At 36.6% G+C, this 23,015-nt stretch overlaps 1 protein-coding gene across 11 annotated transcripts in view; it reads left to right on the forward strand.

Moving 5' to 3' along the window:
* SLC4A10 (solute carrier family 4 member 10) overlaps window positions 1-23,015 on the forward strand; it is a 154,495-nt gene that overhangs the window by 66,736 nt on the left and 64,744 nt on the right. For all 11 annotated transcript variants that reach the window (XR_006018292.1, XR_006018291.1, XR_006018290.1 and 8 more), the window contains exons 3-5: window positions 3,768-3,914; window positions 13,560-13,698; window positions 20,574-20,734. Coding sequence is in view for 8 of the 11 variants with exons in the window: in XM_042041606.1 (XP_041897540.1) it covers window positions 3,768-3,914; window positions 13,560-13,698; window positions 20,574-20,734 (447 nt within the window). In the remaining 3 variants the exon portion in view is untranslated. The remainder of the gene's footprint in view (window positions 1-3,767; window positions 3,915-13,559; window positions 13,699-20,573; window positions 20,735-23,015) is intronic.

A 23,015-nucleotide genomic window follows, 5' to 3' on the forward strand; every position in this document is an offset into this window, starting at 1 on the left:
GCATTAAAACACTCCTTGAGTTAAAGTATTTTAAGGACTGAAGAAATAATAACCCATGTTATAAAGCATTCTTTTAATTTTTTACAGGATTACATTAAATCCAAATGATATAAAATATTTAAAAGGGATCCTGTTAATTATAATTATTTTTGAGGCAGATGAAAGTGCATATAGCCATGTGTAAAAATCAGGATCTCCCCTAAATTTTTGAAGAAAATATGTATTGTGCTCTAAATGTCTTCAGTTTGTGGAGGTATGATTTCATTGCCCTAGAAAAGAGGGATATGAAATATACATTATTAATATGGATATGTCTTGCAGAGACATTTATCAGAATAAAATCTAAGTAGAAGTGGCATTTGGGGTTGCTGTTTTTCAAAGGAGAAATTATTCCTTACATTTAAATTTATTTTAAGAACCCAATAGAAAATTAATCATCTAAAAAACCAGGCTCAGAATAGCAAGCATTTTCTGCATATCCCTTGAAAATGACAGAAGTAACATCTAGAAATGGTTTTCAGAACCTGGAATTCTGGGTCTTTAAAACCAGAAGCTTATCCTAGCTACCTATCTTATGCATTAAGTAAGTGGAAGGAAAAAGAAATGTAGTGGGATTTCTAAAGCTCTGAAAACACATTACCCATTATAATTGATGGTGCTTGATGACTTAACTTATGTACTTCTGGAAATCCCATTACAATTATTTGAGTGATGTGACATTTCAAGGGAAAATGGAGATGGAGAGAAAGGATTTGTAAATGTTTCCTGTAATTTAGTGGAATTAAGATCTATTTAATGGAATGCTAAGAGTACAGATTTTTTTGCCCCAGTACCTCCCATTCTTCCACAAACAATTTTAACACAGAAAACACACCCATTTGGTAGGGAGAGCAAGCTGTTACATTCACCTCTTAAACCATGTGTCAATTCTGTGTGAGAATGGTCATTAGGTTGTACCTGATGTCAGTGGTTTGTAGCCTGCTATGACTTACAGTTGTTACTATTTCCCATACTTTAGTGTCTTTGTAGTCTTTCCAAAAGGATGAGAAATTATGATCTAATTGAGCTAGGTGCTGTGAAAATGTATGGCAGAGCAGAATTATTTTACAATATTTGAGCAATATTTGAGCAATAGTCAGGCATTTTTAGTTGGCATCCTGATGAAGTAAATACTAAAACACACAAAAATATTCTTAAAGATAAATGAAAGAAATGCCCATATGCAATCAGTTACTATTTATAAGGATATCCTGGATAGTGGCTATCCTGGTTGTTCCTGACTTCACTCAATTATAGATGCTCTTTCTTTTTAGAAATTTTAGTCAGTTTTTGCTGAGGTCTGCCCTGCTCTGTCCATGTTTGACCTTCTGATCTTTTCAAATTTAGAGAGCTCGCTGTAAACTCTTGTTTAATAATGCCTTGGACAATTTGTACAGAAAAACGTACATTACGTACATTCTGGGCTCTAGTTCATAATACCTACCATGGAAAGGTTACTTGAAATAAAACAAAGAGTAATTGGATTTCTTTTGTATTTCCTCTTTCTTTTTTTGCTGCTTCTATCATTCATTGTCACTTTGTCAGCAATTTAGAATTCATTACTCTTTTGTTCCCAGATGGTCTTCTTTTTGCTCCACAGTTGTGATCTTTTAATAAACCAGAGCTACTTCTCAGATTTTTTGTATTTTGCTCTATGATTTTTCTGTAGAAAACTATTGCTTTTCCCCTGTCAGTTTCTTTTCCTCTTATTTGTCTGAACCTTGTAAGCACCTACATTTCTCCGTGGGTTTATTGAAATTATGCCTAGGTGGGACTCTGCTGGTCTCGGTAGATTCACATGGAAAGAGTAAAATCCACTTTGCTTTTTTCTGGTTATCTATTTCAGTTTCCACATTCCTGTTTCTTTTCAATGTGAACTGATTGTGTCTGTAAAAGGAAAATTGCTGTGGCATTCAGACACACACACACACACACGAATGTTCTGGCACTGTTTCCCAGTGTACTGAATAAAGTACAGTCTGGACTCAAGTCCTGGTTTCAGCCCTGGAAATTAATTGAAATGTGAGTCTCAATCAACATTTCCTGATGCAGGTACAATCTGATCATTCACGTGGGAGAAAATTAGGATAAGCATGCCCACTTCTGTCACAAAGCAGCAGAAATGTACTAAATTACTAAATTAAAAAAGCAATCCATTTGCACCTCTGGAAATTACTAAATTCTTAGGAAGGGTAAATCCATTCCTTTCAAAATGTTGTTTTGCTTTTTCTTCTATCCAAGGAGGGGAACGAGGAAATATAAAGTACTACATTACCCATGTCCTTCAGTATCTTTTTAATGAGTTCTTTTTATTTAATGCATTTTTCCTTGTGTCATGCACTTCTGACTGCAATGCATTTGAAATACACAAAAGGCAGCAGTTCTCTTTAAACCATTTCTTGGGTTAAATGTAATAAGCAAGAAGAAAGAGTTATTTAATAAAAAAATATTTTTCAACTCATGGGCATTGTTTTAGGAAAATCTCCTAACTCTACAAGACTAGTCTCTCAAAAATTGATGCCTCTGCTTCGTAGTCTCCTCTACACTGATCACAGTTAAGGAAGTAACTAGTGTGGTGTCCAGAGTCTTTTCTCCAGCTTTTTTAGCTCTGTCTCTGCAGAGAATTCCTGTCAGCCATGAATTTCTTTGATGTTTTGTGACACATGCTGCCTTGCTGGGTTTTCTGCCTCCTCTGGAGTCTCCATGGGATTACACACCTTGTGCTACCTTAGCTTAATGTTCTTGACCTTTTTCAGATGATTGACACTGCTGAATGATTACAGCAAAGCAGCAATTATCCATGAGCTGTGTTATGTTCATTTCAAGGAGAAAATAATGTTATTTGAGATGAGTAATCTGGACTATGTCTTTCTGCTGAGTAAACATAGGAGACCTGCCTGTAGTGAGTCATGATTCCTTTCCCATTTGTTCTGGTTAGTGGTTCTTTCTTCACAGCTCTGCTGTGCTCTCCCCCTTCTAAATGCTTTACTGTGCTCTGATCCTGTTAGCCCACATAGCTAAGAGAGCTAAATATTTTGGGCTTGATTAGCAACATAAAATTCCTCAGTCTTGAAGGCAGCAGGCATGCAATATGTACCTTCTTATGTATTTAAAAAAATAAAACAGAAGAAATGAAAGCATCCTAAGCTACCAGCAATGTATTTAGGATGTGAGCACGTAAAGTTTTATAGGGAATTTGTTCTCTTGCTTACATAGTGTTTTATTGTTTTTTTCAATCTTTTTTTCCCCCCTTCGTTTTCTATTCAGTGAATTTCCCACAAGAATTCTGTCAGGGTTTGGCTCATAAATAGGAATGAGTTTGGTAAAGTTCTTATACACACAAAGCAAACAGCAACTTCACCAAATGTTCAATCCAAAGAGATCCATGTGTCTCTTCATGTTAGTGTTTTGGAAGACATTTAACAGAACACCTGTCTGGCTTTAATGAAAATTCACATACAAAGATGCAAATTTGAAGAAAAAACCATAAATCTGGCACTGCATTGTAAGGACTTCAGTACTGGGATTTCTTCCTGTGTTAAGGGGTTGTGTATCTGTGATGCTTAATCATCATTATCAATACTGTTATGACTATTAACATTAGAATAATAAATATGATATAAATTCAAAATTATAATAATAATTACACCATTTGTGCTATTAAGGTTGTTAATATTGTTGTTTTGTTGCCATAGCTCCTTTCTGAAAGGTACCTTTTTTACCTGTAGGCCATCGAACGTTGTTCATTGGGGTTCACGTGCCATTGGGTGGAAGAAAGAGTCACCGACGCCATCGGCACCGCGGGCATAAACACAGAAAGAGAGACAGAGAGCGAGATTCAGGATTGGAAGATGGGAGAGAATCTCCTCCTTTTGGTAAGACAAATTTTATTTTTGGATAGGTCTTTTAATAATAAACATTAGCATGATCTGTCCTGTTATTGCTCAGACATGATTAGCAACTGGATTTTGGAGAATCCACCAGAACCTCTGCTGCTGATTCATTCCTTTGAACAAATCCACTGAAGGGTAGCAGCCAGTGGCAGTCAATGAGAAAGCTCAGTAGTTTCTAGCACTGAAGGAGCACTGTGAGAGGCTGTGTTCTCACAAAGACAGGCTGCTCCACCACTGAGGGGGGGAAGTGCCTTATGGCACCAGATGCCCTCAGGGAAGGCTCTGGAGTATTTGCCCCGAAAATGTAACATAGAAGAGCTGTGGTCCTTTACCATTAGTTTTGTAATAATGTTGATGTTACTGAAGCTGCAGTGTTTTATCAGATTCAAACCATGGTCTAGGTTGTGTTTACCTTTTTCCTAACATGACACTGTAAATGTGCCATTGTAACATGAATCTGCTAACTGAGGAATTGAGAGCAAGCAGGAAAAAACACCTCTCAGTAAACAAACCTGATATGAAACTCCTAAAATTTTACATTAGAAAACATTACAGAGAAGAGAAAAAGGTTGTCATTAATAAATTACTCAAGCTTTGTCTCAAAACATGAGAAAATTATGTGCTGTTCAAAAATAAAAAGTATATGTGATGAAATGTCCAAGGCATTAAGTGTTTAAAATATAATGGAAGCATGCATAGCAAACAATTTGTGTTTTTAAATCATTAGAGAAATGTGTCAGTGTAATTTCAGGTTACAAAATAGTAATTATAAGACTTCCTTTTAATCAGAAGCTTGTATTATGTGTGTGGAAAGCTTTTGAGCAAGTATATTGTAAGTGCTGATGGTTAGAGCTTGAAGTTCTCAACTCTTGCACAATGGTTTATTATACTGAGAGTAAAACAAAGTCAAGACTTTTTCAAACTTAGCAGATACAAGTTATGCTTTGAAGACTGAACAGTGAAGAAAAAATTGGCTGTGGTGGTTCTGTCTGGAATTGATTTCAAACGTACAAAGACCCAATACTATATTGAAACCAGTTTCTTGGAAAAAAAACAAAGTTCATAAATTATTAAAACAGTTTTCAAAAAGAATATGCATATATACATATAAAGTCAGATTAAAAAGAAACAATTGAAAGTTACATTAGCCAAGAAGTGAGATATCTTGAACCATGAAACACTGTCTTCTGTTGAGTCATCTGGTTTTGTTTAAGTGCCAGTATGTGACACATTTTGGCTGAGAGCTTAGCTCTGTTCTTTCAACTTCTGGAGACCTAGACTTGTGTCCTTCTTAATGTCAAAAGTAAAGAAAAAAAAAAGAAGGAATTAACTGGCTGAATCTGTCCTTAATAGTCTTTGACATTTTTGCGTACAGTAAAATGCAGTGTTCGACACAATTCTGTGCTGGGTAAATCAGCCTATGTTCAAAGGATCTCTGAGGGTGAAATAGGAGGAATATGAAAAAAAGAGATAGGTTTGAAGTGCATTTGTAATTGATGTTCACTGCACTCGTCCTCTGGTGTACCTCAAGAAATGAGTACAGGTCTGCAGTTTTTAAAGTCACATTTTCACTTTTAAAGGTAATATAACTACCAACCAATTAAAGGGTGTGTGTAAGCGGTATCACTTGACAGACAAGTTACAGGCCAGAAATATGGAAATCTTTTCTGGATTCAGAATGCTAAAGATATTCTTCAAAGTGCTTGGTTGATAACAATTCAAAGAATCCAAAGATAGAACCACAAATCTGGAAATATCCAATCTTTCACCCTAAATAATTATCTGAATAGTAAATTTTGAGTGTTTTTCCCTTTGTCTATCTGACTCCTGGAAGTATGGCCAGTGAACCAGATTATGAGCTTTGAGATCTGTCCATCCAGGCAGAAATGTGGCATTCTATAGACAAGATTGAAAGGGATTTGCATAATGAAGGCAAATCTTAAAATGCTACAGTGATGGTGAGGTTGAGCACATACAGAGCAGGCAGAAAAAATAATACAGAGATTTATATTAGTCTATATCCACATCCTTCTTTTACTATGGCTTTTCCTTACAGGAGTTTCAGGCAGCTTGTTGTGCTGCTTGGGGAGAAGCCTTGCCTTTAGAGAGAATGTAAGCATAGTTTTTCTGTGTTTTGTTTGCACAGAGGGAGCAACAGATACTTCCCACACTAAATTTGAATCTACTAAACCTCAATAAGCTCTTTAGATCTTCTTCCTCATGACTACAAGTTTCTAACAGTAACCAGAGCTGAAGGAAACTCGAAGGAAGACAGATGCACTTCCTTTTCTTGATGCATAACTCAGTATGAGGGACTGTATTACCTGGGAGAGTAGATCCAAACTAGTCACTTAATTTATGAATTATTCTGATTTAATTGAGCAAGCAGAAATGCTTAGCTCCATCTCTCTGTAGACGCCTTTTAATGCATTTCTGCCAAATAGTAGAAGCCTGTATGCTTGGGAACTGGGAGCGAGGAGGGGAAAGAAAAAAACATTTTGATGAGCAGGTGCAAGAAGAAAAGATGGAGAAAATAAGCACTGTGAGACCAACTGATAGAAAACAGTGCTTTGAAGTAAGTCAGAAAAGTACATAAGGATTTTTGTGATACAAGAGAATAAATTAGCAATGTTTTGAAGCAGTGAAGTATGAAAGGAGATATAATAAAAGCAAAAGATCCAACAACTGAATAATAGAGATTCTGGAACAAGTAAAGACCTGAAATATTCAGACATGAAGTGCTCCACACTGCTCAGTTAACCCAGCATGGGATAAAGCATTATTTTTTGTCATAATTTATAACTTTATCTGGGCAGTAGCATCATGTGCAGATCTTGCTCTGCTATCACTGCTCCAGGGAGCTGTGCAGTCCACGTTGTGCTGTGAGGCTGTGTGGGCCCCATGCAGCGTGGACAGGTGCCACCTGGTTCCTGTCCAGTAAAAAACTGTTTTCTGTGTATCAACATGGGTAGAAAACACCTCTCGTCAGTGTAATGACAACAGGTGGATGCTTCCTGGTAATCCCTTTAAGTCCTGGCTGGGAAAGCTGTATCAGCTACTTTCTGGGAAGGTTTCTATAGAGATTAGATTTTTTAGAACATTCTGACATCAGCTTATAAACTTTTTTTTTCTATCTCCTAGTGTCACTTTTCAAAAACAACCCAAGTGCTCTCAGTATACAGATTCAGAGATAACTCCAGATTAGACAAATAATATGCAGAATATGTAGTGAGTAGAATGAAAAAGATTCCTGTCATTTGAGGGCACAGCTCAGTTACTTAGCTTTGGGGTTTTTTTGCCCTACACCTGATTCTCGCTGTCTGTTTGTTGCCTCTTGGTGGGATGAGGTTGTAAAAGGTGTTTCCATTTTGCAATAATGATGTGCCTGTAAATTGCACAATATGCAGATTGCATGGTTTGCATAATGAGAGGCTTTTTGGGTAGTAAAAATTGTAAGCTAAGTGATTTCAAGGTCTGCATTTTCACCATCTTGTCTCTTAAGTTTCTTCTTTTTGAGGAGAAGGAGAAATTTAGTGAATTCATCAACTCTAGTTAAAAATGCAGAGGTGATACTTCTTTTATTGGAGGTTTTACTATTCTCAGATGAAATCCTGCTTTTGTAATTAAGGCCCCAGTTTCATTTCGGCCTTAAGCTCCCCTTCTCCACAGCTTTCCTTGTGGGGAAAGTATTGTGACTGCTTTGTGAATTAAATTAGGAAATTGATGCAAATTAAAACTCATTTGACAAAAAAACCCCAAAAACCCTGTGGTTTCTTGCCTGGGGCATCTCCTTGGTGCTGCTTGTGAGAGTGATGGGTACCAGCCCCTGTGAGCTGCAGGGCCACGAGGCTCCATCCGTGCCATGGGTCGTGGTGGCACTGAAAGCCTGGTGCAGATTTTCCTTTGGCTGGTGGGCTTGCATGTGCTTGGTGTGCATGTGGATTTTAGTGGCAGTTTTCAGTGGCTTTTTTGATGTCTGTTGCTTGCCTGTAACCAATGAAACAGCTCTTTGGTATTGATCAGTTAAAGATATTTAAGTAGCTGTTTTAAAATGGTGGAATAGGAAGACTTTAGCTCTGAACGGGGTGTCTTCAAGGACAGGTTTTGTTGAGGGTTAAAGTGAATAGAACTGTGAGAGCTGGGGTTAGATTATGGCATCATGTTTCCCTTGTATGACTAGACACTATTGAAGCTTGTGGAAGGCTTGGTTTGTTCTTTTAAGAAATCTGAATTTAGTAATCCCTACTTTTAAAGAGGCTTAAATGTGTAATTCATGATACTGGATGTGGCAAGGCAATCAGAGCAGCACTGGAGGTGAGCCTGACACAGGACTGCACACACAGTTCAGGAAAGACTCCCTGAATGTAATGCAGGCAAAAAAAGTGAATTGGGAAGGGGGGGCTTCTCTTGGTTAGTAGAAGGACTTGAAGAAAGTAAATTGAAAAGACTCATCTGGCTATATCTGGTACCTAATCCCAGGTGCTGAGGGGTTATTAGCAGGGTAAATTTAATTATTTGTAAAGAGTATGGCTGTTAAGAGAATTCACCTACTCTTAACTATAGGCTAGTATGATGAAGGATGAACTCGGAAATTTGAATCTCTGGGCAGCTGTGGAACAGATTGCTGCAAATCTGGATTAAAATAATGTCTCATAACGTCAGTTTTAAGAATCTAGCAAAAGGAAGAGACCTAAAGCTTGGGAATTGTCCATATTGTCAGATCCAAAAGATATGATTATTTATCATAGCCCTGGGCTGATGGAAATAATTCACGTCAAGAAAATGCTGGGAGAGTTTCCTGAAGCAGATTGTACCTGGAGGGATAAAGTGCCAGAGAAAGGGACAAAGGGAATACTTTCTCCCAACCCAACATGTGATTTCTAAGGTCCATGAAGAGATTTTCAGAAGTGTCCTGTATGGTTGTTTGCTATTTTATGTGAGTTTTAGTAATGCAAATTTTGTTTTAACTTTTACTACGTTTTCTAATTAATAAAAAAGAATTTATGATCCTTACCTTTACTGATTGCTGAGCTAAAGGTAGAGTCCAATCTGCAAAGGAAGGAGGTTAGGGGAGAGTCACCACTTCTGTGGTGAGTGCAAGCAGTAGGATGATGAATGTTTGTGTCTGAAATGAGCCTTTCTTTTCTCTGATCCTGTGAATTTTTCACACCATTTCCCCTTGGTTTGTAAGGCATTGTTACTGATGTCAACTGTGTTACACCTGTTAACTCCCTGTCTGCAGTTTGTCCTGTGCAGTGGGTAATAAAAAAAAATTGGTTTGCATATTTAATATTATTTTAATGTGAATGTACAAGAGCACAAGGCATGGATTAAATATTGCATATGTTGCTTACTATCTTATGTGAATTTCTGTAATGGAAGTTTTATTTTAACAGTTAGCATGTTTTCTAATATAGAAAAAGTAATCTCTTACTCCTTCATCTGCTGACCCCAGTAAAAAGTATTTGCCTACTAATTCTACCCTTAAGTGCAGGCTCGACAGACTGAGAAATACAAAAACCTGTTCTGACAAGTGAGCTGAGAGAGTGTTACTAGGAATACATTTTTGCACTCTTTCTAGAGTTTATCAAGAGCAGAGGACAGAATTTGGATACATTTTATATGTACTGAAAGCTGTATTTCTGTTCGTGGTATCACCTGGTGGATTGTGTGCAGTTCTGCCTGATGGCAGGGTGGTTTGTCCCAGATGAAACCCTCACACTCACTGAGGAGGAGATGTGGATTGCTCTGACTGGTGTAGTGGAACAGAATGTTTGCTGGGCTGAATTTATGTGAAAGGACTGAGAGTGATCCTCCTCTGTTACCCCAGACCAAGTCTTGATTTTACTCTGTTCCGTTAGGCAAGAGGGAGCAGTCCTGACCCAGAGTTGTGGTTGCACTTGGGATGTTTTAAATGGGGGAATACCAGTTATGGTTCTTTTCTACTTGTGTTTTGCAAGGTGGGATGGTGATGTGGGACACTGTTTGCCACTACCTGCACTCAGCGCTGTTCCAGGGAGCAGCTCTTCATGTTTTCCTCTGGGAATTAGGTTATTAGAAATTCTGGCTTTCAAATCTGCTGCTTTGGTATGTCTGTGCCCACATCCTGCACTTGTTTCAGGGATGTTGATGCTGTTACAAGGTGTCATAATATAACTCAATATGTCAGGTTTTTGCAGGGTGACTCCCTTTCTGCAGCACTGAGTGCCACTTTGAATTTGTGTGCTCAACAATAGCTTAAGCGCCTGGTCTTAATTTTCACCCTTTTAATAGACCAGTGGAATTAGCCAGATTTTTAAATGTGAAATACTCAGAATTTGTATGCATGCAATGAATTTGAGGTATCAGAGGTAGTTTGGATGCAAGTGCTGCACATATGAAATGAGCACAAGCCCAAAGAAACCCAGGGATAAAAGAGAGTGGCTGGTGGAGCCACAGCAAACACAAAGCTGCTTCACTTTTCTTGACTGAGACTGCTCATTAGCCAAGCAGGAGTGCTTGTGGATGGTACCCCTGCTCCTGTTGTGTACCAGACTTTCTACCCAGTTCTAGCTGGTCGTGGAGGATTTCCTGAACTGGTAATGAACTAGTTATTTGGGAGACTCATCAGCTGCCTTATTGTGAAACTTTAAATTCATGTTGCTTCTGATAACTCTGATATAAAACAACTACAGTGGTAGAAATAATACTGTAACAGATTAATCTCACTCATTAATTTTTTTTAAGATTCATCTAGATTGTTTTCATTACTTTTTAGAAATAGCAATAATCGTATGAAGAATTTTCTTTTTTATGCTGGCTGTGCTACTTGAAGTAGGGATAGACAAAAATAATATTCAAGCCAATTTCTGTTTGCCTAGACTGCAGAAAACATTGTGTCCTAGTTTGCAAATATTATCCTTCTGCACTGAGGATTAGGTTATCACAGTTTGACAGTCAGCAATTGAAGTATTCTTCCATACTGATTTTGAATCACATATTACTGATTTTCTATATAATATATTAATGACATATTTGGTATTTATTACTCCTATGAATATGAGCCAAATTTATCTGGCATTGCTCATGAATAGTCCTGTTAATTCACTTTTGTAAGTAGACCAATAGATCTGTTGTTTTTATTATAATTTTCCTATTGGTTAAGTCTCTTAGGGTTTTGTCCTTGAAATAAAATTACTGTACTATAAAGGAAATGATAATTTTTTTTTTTTTTTTCAGTTTCCAGCTTGTTGTCTGAAAATGAAGCCATGACTTGCAGGTTTCAAATACCAATAGAAATCACAGCAATAAAGAAAGAGAGACAGAATCTAGCAGCTTTTTTTACTGCTTTGTTAGTAAGGGAGAAGATAATTTAGTGCATATTTTGTCATTTCTCTAAATGTGGTGGTTAGGGGTGTGGTTTGGTGGTGGACTTGGCAGTGCTTGGTTAGCGGTTGGACTCGATGATGTTAGATGTCTTTTCAGCCTAAAAGATTCTGGTTCACTGTTGTCAGTCAAGTAGCTTGTTACACAGAAGACCCAGTAAGAGCAAATTACTGCAGTAAGGTGATTCCTTGTTACTACTCACCTGACTTCAAGAGATTTCTGATCCTCTGCTTTTCTTCCCACGCTGAAAGCGTGTGTTTGCATGAGGATCATAGCTGTCATAAAGCTGCAGCTCTGCTGTACGACACTGCTCATTTATTACTTAACAGTAGCAGTTGCTGTAAATCAGTCCTAGTGCTGATTTTATCAAGAGTACAGGATGTTCCTGGCAATGCTTATTCTCAGATTCTAACTGCAGTCCAGCTCTCTACCAAAGTAGCTTGTTTTCCATGTTCTGTTAGTAGTCATATGCAGTAATCCTTTGTAAGTTCCTATCTCACTGAATTTTGTCCTTCTGGATATTAGTCTTAAAAAGTTGCACACTTCTTAACAAGAATGTACTTTCTAGTCTCAGATTAAAAAAAAAAAAGTAGCACAGTTTTAAAGAAAAAAGAAAGAGGACTGAACAGTGAGAGAGAAGAGAAAAGCAAAGAAAGGGTAAAGTGAGGGAGTTTGTTGCTGTTCTTCAGTGATTCACCAAAAGTAATTCCTGTAGCTGTACCCCCTGCAGTTCCATTCTCTAGCACTTTGTAGTACTCAGTGCTGCAGAAAGGAAGTGACCCTGCAGAAACCTAACATATTGAGCTGTATTATGACACCTTGTAAAGTCATCAATATCCCTGAAACAAGTGCAAGAGAGCCCATATCTCTCTTCCTCCACTCCTGTATTTCTTCTTGAGTTTAATTTCCTTGCTTTGTGAAGGAGTAAATAGGCTTGACTGTACTCTATCTTTACACTCTGTTTAAGAAAATAGACGTCAGGTGGAAACTGTCATTTATTGTTTGTGTTTCATTGCTATAGCAAGTTTAGTACTAGTATCGAAGAGGTACCTTTATTGCTGAATTTAATTTTCTGTATCAGTGGCCCGTTTCATTTGTTTCGATCAGAGCTGTGTTTGCTCTTTAATTAGCATTCAATGGGTGATATCATCTCATTTTTTACAAAATTCAAAGAGCTCGAGGACCCTGTGCAGTGATGCTCTTCACTGTTAGATGGAATACTGTAGCTTGTCTTACAAATATGGTTATAGAATTGAACTTCATTTAGACAACGTTTAAGGAATCACTGAGCTGTTCTGCTGGATAATCAGTTTTTCAGTTGACTGGCAGCCTGGCCTCTCTCAGCTCTCACAAAGGGCTTTTGGTTCCTTTCAGAAATCTAAAATACATTAGCAGAAAAAGCAACTATGTCTTGCTAGAGAGACTACGTTTCATCAGAGTTTGTTCATTTGAGATTTGCATTTAAATGACCAAATAGGAGGGGTTTTTTTAATACAGCGCTTGAGCTGTATTAACATTGAATGTACATATGCTTTAAGATGCTCTGTGAGTTCTGGGAATTTTTTGAGTGAAAAAAATAATAGTATGTCTCCAGAAATATATTTAGCTGTCTGTGCTGAAAGGTTATGAAGAAAATTAATCAGTAACAGTATTGGAAGGGAAGACAGAGACAGGAAGAATAAAATGAGAAAGCTGGGACAGATCAAGAAGTTGTGTATCTCAAGCAGCCTAACCAAGTAGAAACAGTTAACAAAGGGGCAAGGGCCAAGTCTGCAGCTGTAGAGCCACATTAGACAGATTTCATTTGGTGTCTTTTTCCTACAGCAAAGATTTCACATTTAGTATAGCAGCTTTGTGAGCTGAGATGGATCTTCAGAGGCAGACTTATGAAGTGGCAAAGTAGTTTTTCTAACACTGGAGTAAAAGACTTCTATCAGCTTTATTCAGCTTTATCTATGCTGCTCTCTGTGTGCCTTTTTTTTGGGACATACCATTCCAGCTTCCAATAGACCCTATTTCTATATGTCATGTTATATCTTTGGGTGAGTTTCTTAAACAGTGGACTTGACAACTATGGTGCATGAAGAGATCTCAATCTGAATGTGTTTGTGTATAAATGAATGTTGTCACAGCAGAACTGTGATTTTTTTTGTGTGTGGCAGTAAATGATATGCATGAAAACATCTGGATAATCTCATGAAATTTGTTTTCTCAGGCCAAAAAAATTGGTGTTTTGGACTTGATATTTTTATTTTTCTCCAGATACCCCATCACAAAGGGTGCAGTTTATTCTTGGAACAGAAGATGATGATGAGGAACACATTCCTCATGATCTCTTTACTGAGCTTGATGAAATTTGTTGGCGTGAAGGAGAGGATGCAGAGTGGAGGGAGACAGCAAGGTGAGTGTTTTCATGACTTAAAAATTATCTGTAGGTATTGGTTTCTGGTGTATTGAGGAATGATTTCAAAGCTGTAGCAAGCTCAGGGACAGATTTTGGATATAAAGCTTAAATAAAACCATAGTTTTAATCCTTAGTCTGTTAGTATTACAACAGCATTCGTCGCTTCCCAGAGCCAAATGTTTTTTTCTGGATTTATGAATATAGGTCAGAGTGAATACCAATGGAAAGAAAAAAAAAGTAAATATATCATATATGTGAATTAAAAATCATTGGTCAGTTTATATTTTATCTTATAATTTAAAGAATCTTTCAAACTTCCTCTTTTGTTTGAATCCTCAAGAAACTGAAAAGGGTACCATTATAAAAAGATTAAAGCTAGGAATGAGATTACTTTTGGAGCAACAGAACTTTTACATATTCTAACCCTCAATTAACAGTTTATTTTGAGAATGAGTATTCAGTGTTGGATTATTTTATTTCTGCAGAATTAGTGGGAAAGACTTTTAGATTACATTCTGATGGGAAAAAAAAATAGTACTGGTACAGAACTTTTCTTTTAATTGTATATTTTTTTCCTTGAGCACTTAAATGGGAGTTGATTTGCTTAATTTCATTAAAAATGTACATTTTCCAGCAATCTTTGCTTCATTTTTCATCTTGAAACCTTAGCTCTTTCTCTCCCTGCCAGTTGTTGATTGTGTTCCTCAATGGTGCCCCAAAGTCTGTGTAAAATATATTTGGTGTCAGTAAAATAAAAATTGCAAAATTTCTGCAAGAGTTTTGTGGGCAACTATGTATGTGGGCTGTCTGACAGGAATATGGCTGTTAGTTTTCTCTCTAATTTTATTGCAAATTTCTGCTTTCCCAGAGGGCCAAAGAATTTTCTATGACCTTCCCTTCCATTATCTGTTCATAGACAGCTTAGACAGATGCTAAATATAGATCTTTATGTGTAGAAAATTCTCATATGGGGATTGTGCTGCAAAAGGAATGCAGTAGTGTTCCTAAATAATCTTATTAATATTCAGAGAGAGAAAATCTAATCAAGGTAATCGTCTGCAATGTTCTCATACTGATTAAGAATACATAGGACCTCTCTAGGAAGGGTTTCAGCTTCTATTGAAATTAAAAAGGAAAAATCACTTTGTGTGTTATGTTATTTTTAAGCAGGGAAATAGCAACTTCTTTAGTTCAATTTAAAAAAAGTCCCTTTGCGAATTATCAAAGAATTATGTTTCTGAAAATTATAAACATTTCTATTAATAAGTGGTTCTGATCAAGATAAAATTCAAAAGGACTAGGTGAAATAAATCACTCTTTTGGTTGATCTGTCTATATGCACAGCCTTGTCAATTGTTGTTTGTGAAATGGAGTTTAAAATATTTAATAGAAACAAGATTGTTGAAAAAGGACAGGAACAAACAGCCAAGAAAACTGTGTTTTTGGAGCTCAGAAAATACAAGAGTGCCATAATAGCTAATAGTAAAAATTTCTTTAGTTTTAGCAGCAAGATGGAAACAAAAGAAGAGTGGGGCTGCTATGTGGAAAGAATTGGTCAAGATAAATGGTCTTTCTCAGTTTAGATCCCAGAATTTTGGACTGCATTTGACATGGAGTGACTTGTTAGAAAAGGAAGAGATGGCAAGGAAATTACCAAATTCAAAATGAAGATAAGACTCAAAGTGCTTTTCTGTGCAAATAAGGGGGTGCAATAATTTCCATCCCAGAAAGGTGAAAGAACATGTATTTAATGGAGAGGGCAATAGAACAGTTGGGACAAACAGAGCTCTTATAGTCCAATTTCAGAGCCATACAAGGCTTAGAACAATGCTTGAAGGAAAGGAAAATTATAGACTTGGAGCTAAGTGGAAAATTGGATAACGTGCAATACAGTGGTATATCATGTCAGACTACGTTAATAATGCTCTTTAATCAGATAATTGACTTTTGTTTTTCTGAAAAAGAAAAAACAGTGGATATAAATTTTTTTAAAGTAAAGCATTTGATATGGTACAGCAGTAGGAATGTATTACTTAAACTGCATTCTAGTGTAAAAATTCTATTAGTAGGTCAGGAACTATTTGAAGAGGTGCAGCAGGTCATGCTGAGAGATTATACTATTAGTGTGAAAGGTAGTGACAGCTAACTTCTGAAGAATTAGGCTTAGGAAATAGATTTATTATTGAATGAAAAAATAGGATTGTAATAATGAAACTTGCTGATGATAAGAAATTAGGAGGCATTACTCCTCTAGAAATAGATAAAGATATACTCAAAGAACAAGGTGGCTTTGTGTAGAATAATAGAAATGGGATGGTGTTTAATATGTATCATGTGCTTAGAAACTAATACATTGGATCACTTTAAATACCTGTTGTTGATTCAGGGCTTCAGAATTAATGATTTGACTAAAAGCATGGCATGGAGAAAATACAACCTGAATTTGTTGTTGCTCCAGGCTTAATATGTGTTTTTCATCGGTGTGCAAAATGTCACTTGGAACTATTTGTAAATCTTACTGTCTGGCTTTGGATGTAGTTCCAGGTAGAGATTAATTGCCTTTAATGAGAGTGATAGCTCTAAGTGGTTATGTATTCATTTCACCAAGCTCTGCACTTTGTGCACCTGGACTGGAGTGTTGGGTTGACTCTGATGAAGTACATCTGTATTTGGTATTTTCAGTTTGATTGAAAGTGCACTGGGACTCTTCCATTCCAGATTTAGACTGTCCCATCCATGGAATTGGTTAGAGAGCAGAATGGAATGAATAGCTTGGTTATATTGATATAGGGATAAAATTAATTAATTTTTTTCCCCATCAATTGATTTCAAGCCAGAAGAAACACATACCTTTTAAAAAAAATAGTCAGTCTTAAAATAGCGTTGTGTGTATGGCCCAGCTGTACAGTCATGCATTCTCTGCGGAGACAATGTATAGTTTCTATTCTGAAACAAAATTTCCAGTGAGTTTGTAGAGAACCACACTGGAGTGTAACAGTTGGATTTATTTTATACACCCAATAGTGTAGCTGCAAGTTGCAGCTGTTGGGAAAGCAATTCATGTGTCATGGCTGGAAAGCTGTGCCTGATTTGTAGCAAGTTTTACCCAGACTTTTGGGACTCATTTATCTGCTAATATCAACCAAAAATATCTGGAGAATATCACTATCTTTATGGAGCAGAAAAAATTATGTAGTAAGGAGGAAAATAGAAAGAATCTTGGAACCAGGAGGAAAGTGCTTAAGCTTAAATTTTGATGCACAGTTAGGAAAATAAACTCATGTCCATAGTTTAGAAAGTAAATCGTTAATAGTGACTAGAAAATGGATGGATTAGGGAAAGTTAGGAAGTGTAATGCATTTTCCCTGGATCAAAACTTTCTTCCAAAGAAACTAGGTCACAAGAAACATTGGTTTGTCACTTCTGCTTTGATCCTGACATGCTTGTGTTCTTTGGTTGGTTTTCAAATCAGTGTAGGCAGGCACAAGCTCATGCAGCAATTGATACAGATTGAAAGATTACATTAAAACCATTGACTGTAGAGCAGGCTGTGAGTACATACTCCATCTCTCTGCTGCAGACATTCCACACTAAAAAATAGATGAAGTACAAATCACCCACTTCATACTGTGCAGAAGAGGTAGTAACTGTGTCTAAAATGAAGCATGTACACTCTTCTATTGATGCCTGAGAAAGTGATGAGGACGGCTTTAGAAGCTAGGACATATATATAAGGTGTATGCACACACACTTGCCTGAAGAATAGTTTTCCTATAGTAAGATACCTTGCTGAAACTCTTGTTGGCATATTTTTTTCCAGCAAGCATTCTATGAGAGGAACTAAACTGTGTGATTGATACACCTATGCCAGTCTCTACCAGTAAAAGAAACCTGTAAGACTGAAAGTGCTCTTCTATGCAATCAGCCGTAACTAAGATAGCTCCAGATATGTTCCAGTCACATGGGATACGTGTGACATGAGCTCAAGACACAAATGGGGTTGATGGTGTTTCCCAAGAAGTTATGAAAGGCTTTTATCTGTCAATCATGCCAATTTAAGGGTTAAACTGCAAAAGTAAATATATTTAAATTTGAGACACTAGAAGGAGTAGAAAATTGGCAAACTGGGATCTATGCCTGAATTTGGATTTCAAAGCCATTTCTGTCATGGAGTCTTGTACATGAATTCAGAGGATTGTTCAAATGGTATTATGATTTTTAAAACCACTGAGCACTGAGAATTGAAAGACTGTGTAAGATTAGAGTTGTTTTATGTTTTCTGCTACTGTTTCTCATTTGATATGTTAAATAAGGATTATCTGAAAAGATAAAAGGTGATAAACAGTAACATGATGTTCCCTTGATGAAATTAGTAAACCTATGTTATGCTTATTGAAATCAAAATAGAAATTTATTCCAAATGTAGAACACTCTCAGCTGGATATGATTTAATTCCATGTCCTGGCCTGTTGGCTCATTGAATAATAATGTATGATAATGTATTTAAACAGCTAAGTTTCCCCAACAGCAGGAAATGGGGTGCAACCCATAGAATTATGCTATTCCAATTCATGGGAACCCAGATGATCACAATGACAAGTACAATTATTTGAGCAGCAGCGATAGTTTCCTATGGATTTTTTATGCATCAGTATGTAAACTTTAATGTCTGACACTATAAACTCTAATTAAAGCTGTTTTCGTGATTTAGACTTGTCTGTGTCTGCAGTATGTTAAAAGCTCTGATAATAAGCCTGCCTCTGTCCAGTCACTTGTCTTAAACTTTTGAGACTATGTTTGTCTTTTATTGCTCTTTTAAAATCTATTTACAACTGGTCAGTAGATTTAAATTAGGTAATATCAAGGACAGACTGCAGCAGCATAATCAGATAAGCAATGTTGAAGACTGACTTACATGAACAGAAGGTAATGACATTATGAGGTTTCTGATGATATTTTGTAAGAATCTATGCTTGGGTCATTGTTTTTAGAATATATGTAGCATGATTTTTAATCCTTTTTTCTGAGTCAGCATAAAAGAAGATATCATAAGCTAAGCAAGATATAATAACAGAAATAATAAGATATAATAACAATAATAATACATAATAACATAAATAATTAAGAATACTCAAGCATGAAGATCTTATAAATCTCCTAAAGAGATTAGAAACATGCACAAAAACAGAGGTATGAGAAGAAAAAAAAGGAGGTATTTTGCAAAGTCTTGGGAGACAATAGTTTAAACAGAACAATAAATGCGCCACTTTTGTGATGTTATGGACACAAATAGGTATTGCACATTTTTCAGCTTGGAAGCAAGATTGTCGTGAGTAAGATAGGAGCAGCCTCTTCTTAGGGAGTTCAAGTGTAACTGCAAAATGAAAAAAATTTAAGAACTATTTTTCCTTCTCACATGCTTCTTGATAACTTTCCTGAGTTTTTGTAGGCCACTCTTTTAAAAGTACCACTTTGAATTTGGTGGGGAGGAGTGTGGGTTTGAAAATTTATTTGAAAAACCTCATTTGCATATGTAAATTCAATTTCATAGTTTGGCTCTGTGGAAGCAAGTTTTTGTGTGTGTGCTGTGTCCTCCTTGCTGCTTCTCTGGACGAATGTGAAGGTGAAGGGGATGGGCTGGGAAGAGAAAAGAGAATGCACCAAAGAGAGTGGGGAACAGGTCTGATGAAGTGGAGAGTTCTCATGGGCAAAGATGAAGTAGAGAAACTGGCCAGTTTCCTCACAGAGGAAGTGGAGGGAAAATGTTTAGCTAGAAAGAGGAGAAGAGGGCTAGACATAGGAGATTGAAGATTTTGAAGGACCCGAGGAGCTGGGGCAAATTATCTCTATAGATAATGGGAGAATGATTAGAAGGCAGCAGGGACAGTTCCCAGAAATGGAATACATCAGGAAGGGAGCCGATATGCTGATGATGAGTGGGCCAGTGAAGTGGTGGCTGCTCACAGGATGGCAGCGAAAGGGAAAGAATTTGGTGCAGAAGGACTGAAAGGAGGAAAGTATCTAAAATATGGGTACACTTGCATATTTTACAAGTAGGAGCAGAGTCAGACAGGTGGCCCAGGAACAGAAGAGGACAGCTGTCCTTGCTGCGTTGCTGGGCTGTGAGGCTTGGTAAAACTGGAAATTCCTCAGCTTTAGAGGTCTTAAGGCTTTACACTTCCCTGCTGTCTGGAAATAAGTGTGAAAATGCTGTCAAGGTGTGAAGCTCTGCTTGACTTCACTGCTGCCATGTCCATATAAAATAGCTGAATGCTGTTGAGTCAAGCGATACAGGCATGTGCTGTGACTGCAGCTGTTCAAACCTTGCCAAGCTGGCAGGTTGCAGGGCTCCACACAGCAGCATCCCTGTGTGACTTCTCAGGTTTTTGTTTGTCTGTTTAATATTCTTTTAACATTTTAAGTGCACTATTTATCAGTAGAGAATTCAGTCTCAAGCAAGTTCATCTGCCTGGATGGTAACAAAAGACTTGATCCTTTCACGCCAGTTTTGTATATCCTTTTACTTTATTGAAGTCTCTCCAGATTCCTTTTTGTACCGCTTGTTATTCTATCACAGAAGTATCATTGTGCACCAAAGAATTAGTCAAAGTTCTTGTAGAGTACAAAGATGATTGCTTAATACATTTCTCACTTCTTCTCTGTGGTCAGAACTTATCCTCAAAAATGGTATAATACAGCATTACATGGAAAGAAGTAGGCAAGGGGAGTTTCTCATATTTCCTAAAAAGGAAGAATAAAGTGAAATTCAAAGACATGTTTAACATCTTTGTCTGTACTTTCAGCATCCATAGAAGTAATTAATTTTTCATTTCTTATGCACAATGGAGTTATAAAATTGATTGTTTGTATAGGTGGTTGAAGTTTGAAGAAGACGTAGAGGATGGTGGAGAGAGGTGGAGCAAACCATACGTTGCCACACTGTCCCTTCATAGCTTGTTTGAGCTGAGAAGCTGCATCCTGAATGGCACAGTTCTTTTGGACATGAGAGCTAACTCCATAGAAGAAATTGCAGGTGTGTATTGATGTTTCATTTATTGGTTATGAAAATTAATAACGAAAATTAAATGCTTACAAGAAAGTTATTGCATAATAAGCAGTTACGTTTAGAAACTCCTAGGAAATATTTTTCTCAACGTACTTGAAAAGAAACTTATGTCTAGCACAGTTAGTAAATATTATATTTATGTTTTTTATGTGGAATCTGCTGCTTTAAGAATAAATTTTTGAATAAAGAAGAAAATTTAAATGGAGGAAAGAGGACAATTTGGTTAGATTTAATTAGAGCTGGCATGTTCTCTGCTCCTGCCATGCTGCCTCACATGAATGAGGCGTGTGCTAACTTTCACAAACTTAATGTACTGCTACGCTAATTGCAGGCAATCTAACTTTAAAAAAAATACCCCAAAATACAGGGAAGTATTTATTGCAATTAAGTTACATGAAAACAGACATGTCTCTGGCTTGAGAATGAAATCAGGAGTAATGATATAGTGTAAGTTTTTAAAAGAAATTTTAGGTACATCAACTTCTTAAGATAAAGTTGAGTGCATTTTTTCCAATAAAATTTATTTGGCAGTTGCAATTCTAGAGCTTTTGCAAGCTTCTGAGCAAGAAAGAACATAAAGGATGAGTCTTCTCTCCCAAAAGTATAAGTTAGATTGAGACTAAATGCCATTTTCTGCTTTCCTGGTGTTTCCCTTAAAGACTGTAAGTAGTTTAGAAAAGATACAGAAGACAAAGCAATAAAATTTTCTAACACTCAAGATTATCAAGAAAGCTGCTTTATGGATGATATATAAATCCATGTAAGTCCAATATGAAATTTATTTTACTTATTTAAATTATAGGGGAGATATTGTTTGGTGGGGTATATTTAACAGCGGAATTAAAATTGGCTCAGATAGTGGTAGCTGCTTTTTGTATTTACTTTTCCCAAATTGTTTATGTCAAACTGACGCAAGATATTATTAATACAAATCTGCAGAAACTTGTGTGGGTTTCTACTCTGTGCTGAGATCTGATTCTCCCATGACTCATAGTCTGAATCAGAGCTTCAAAATTTGTCTTGATAATGATAAAAGATAAACATGAAGAATAAAAAGCAGCTGATTTGAAAGAACAAAAGTGTCTATCAATATGTTGCTTTATTATTTATTTATAAATAATTAAGAAGTACTTAAGTCAGCTGCTTGATGTTCTTATATTACTTTTTTGCTTAAATAGTACACTGGGATTTTCAATCTTGAGCTTTGCATTCTTAATTGAAAAATCACTCAACTTTGTCCGTAGTCAGCTAAGAAAGCCTTTCCAGATTTATTTTCATTTAAGTAGGTAAAAAAAGTAAAGATTAATGCAAAAAACCCCCAACTTCAGTGAACATCTTTTTTTTTGGTGTTTTTGGAAGATACTGTATATTTTCCAATATAGTGAGGCCCCAATTAAATAATATTTGTAACCTCTTAATCTTTAGTTGTAGTGATTTTGTTTTGGTTAACATGGCCAAGGATTTGAGCATTTGTAATACTAATGTTGCAACTCATCACAGATGTAGGTTGTCCTTCAGTAGAGAATTTGGGGAGTTACCCTCACACTATTTTAAGTCAGCCCTAGCTGCGGCTTATCTTGGTTTGTTGATTAGGAAAACTTATTTCTTCTGAGAAGAGGCTTTAGGATGACTTTCATTAATTGGCATGTACCATTTTAATTTAAAAAGTGCCTGTTGTTGTGGCAGATTTGGATGCATTTCATTTGTTGCATTATTTGCTTGAAGTGGTAGGCATCCCTTTCTGATAAGGTGGCCTGACACATGATAAGGTTTGCATGGGTTGCGCTTTGTCTTTGAGAGAAGATTATATTTTTCCTCCTCTGCAGATTCAATAAGCAATGAGCTATTCTTTTTAAAAAAGCATTGCAGCAGGTGCTTCAGGCAAGTGAATCATTCTGTAAATTACTCACGTTCTGTCAGGTTTCTTTGAAGAGACTTATTTTTTTTATTTTCTCAAGAAATAAAGTTGCAACTCCAGTTGCTGTTCTCTGTTAATATTATTTGTGCTGTAGCAATGCTGTTTTCCTTTTCTTCAATCAAGTTACTCTGTAATTTGTTACTTTAATGCTATGTGTGTTCATTCCTGGTCTCCAGTGATTAGAGAATGTTACAAAGAGTGTGGCACCCAGTAGGCAGCAGTGCCAGAAGGAAAGACTGATAGTGGTAACAAGCACACCACCAAGGCGTGTGTCTTAGAAATGTGATAATTCTGAATAATATGACAGGCAGTTCTTTTTACATAGAAGTG

Source organism: Corvus kubaryi, unplaced genomic scaffold (genome assembly GCF_017639235.1).
Source record: "Corvus kubaryi isolate FWS band 111438036 unplaced genomic scaffold, C.kubaryi_AGA036_p1.0 37396, whole genome shotgun sequence".
In the NCBI taxonomy this organism is placed as follows: Eukaryota; Metazoa; Chordata; class Aves; order Passeriformes; family Corvidae; genus Corvus; species Corvus kubaryi.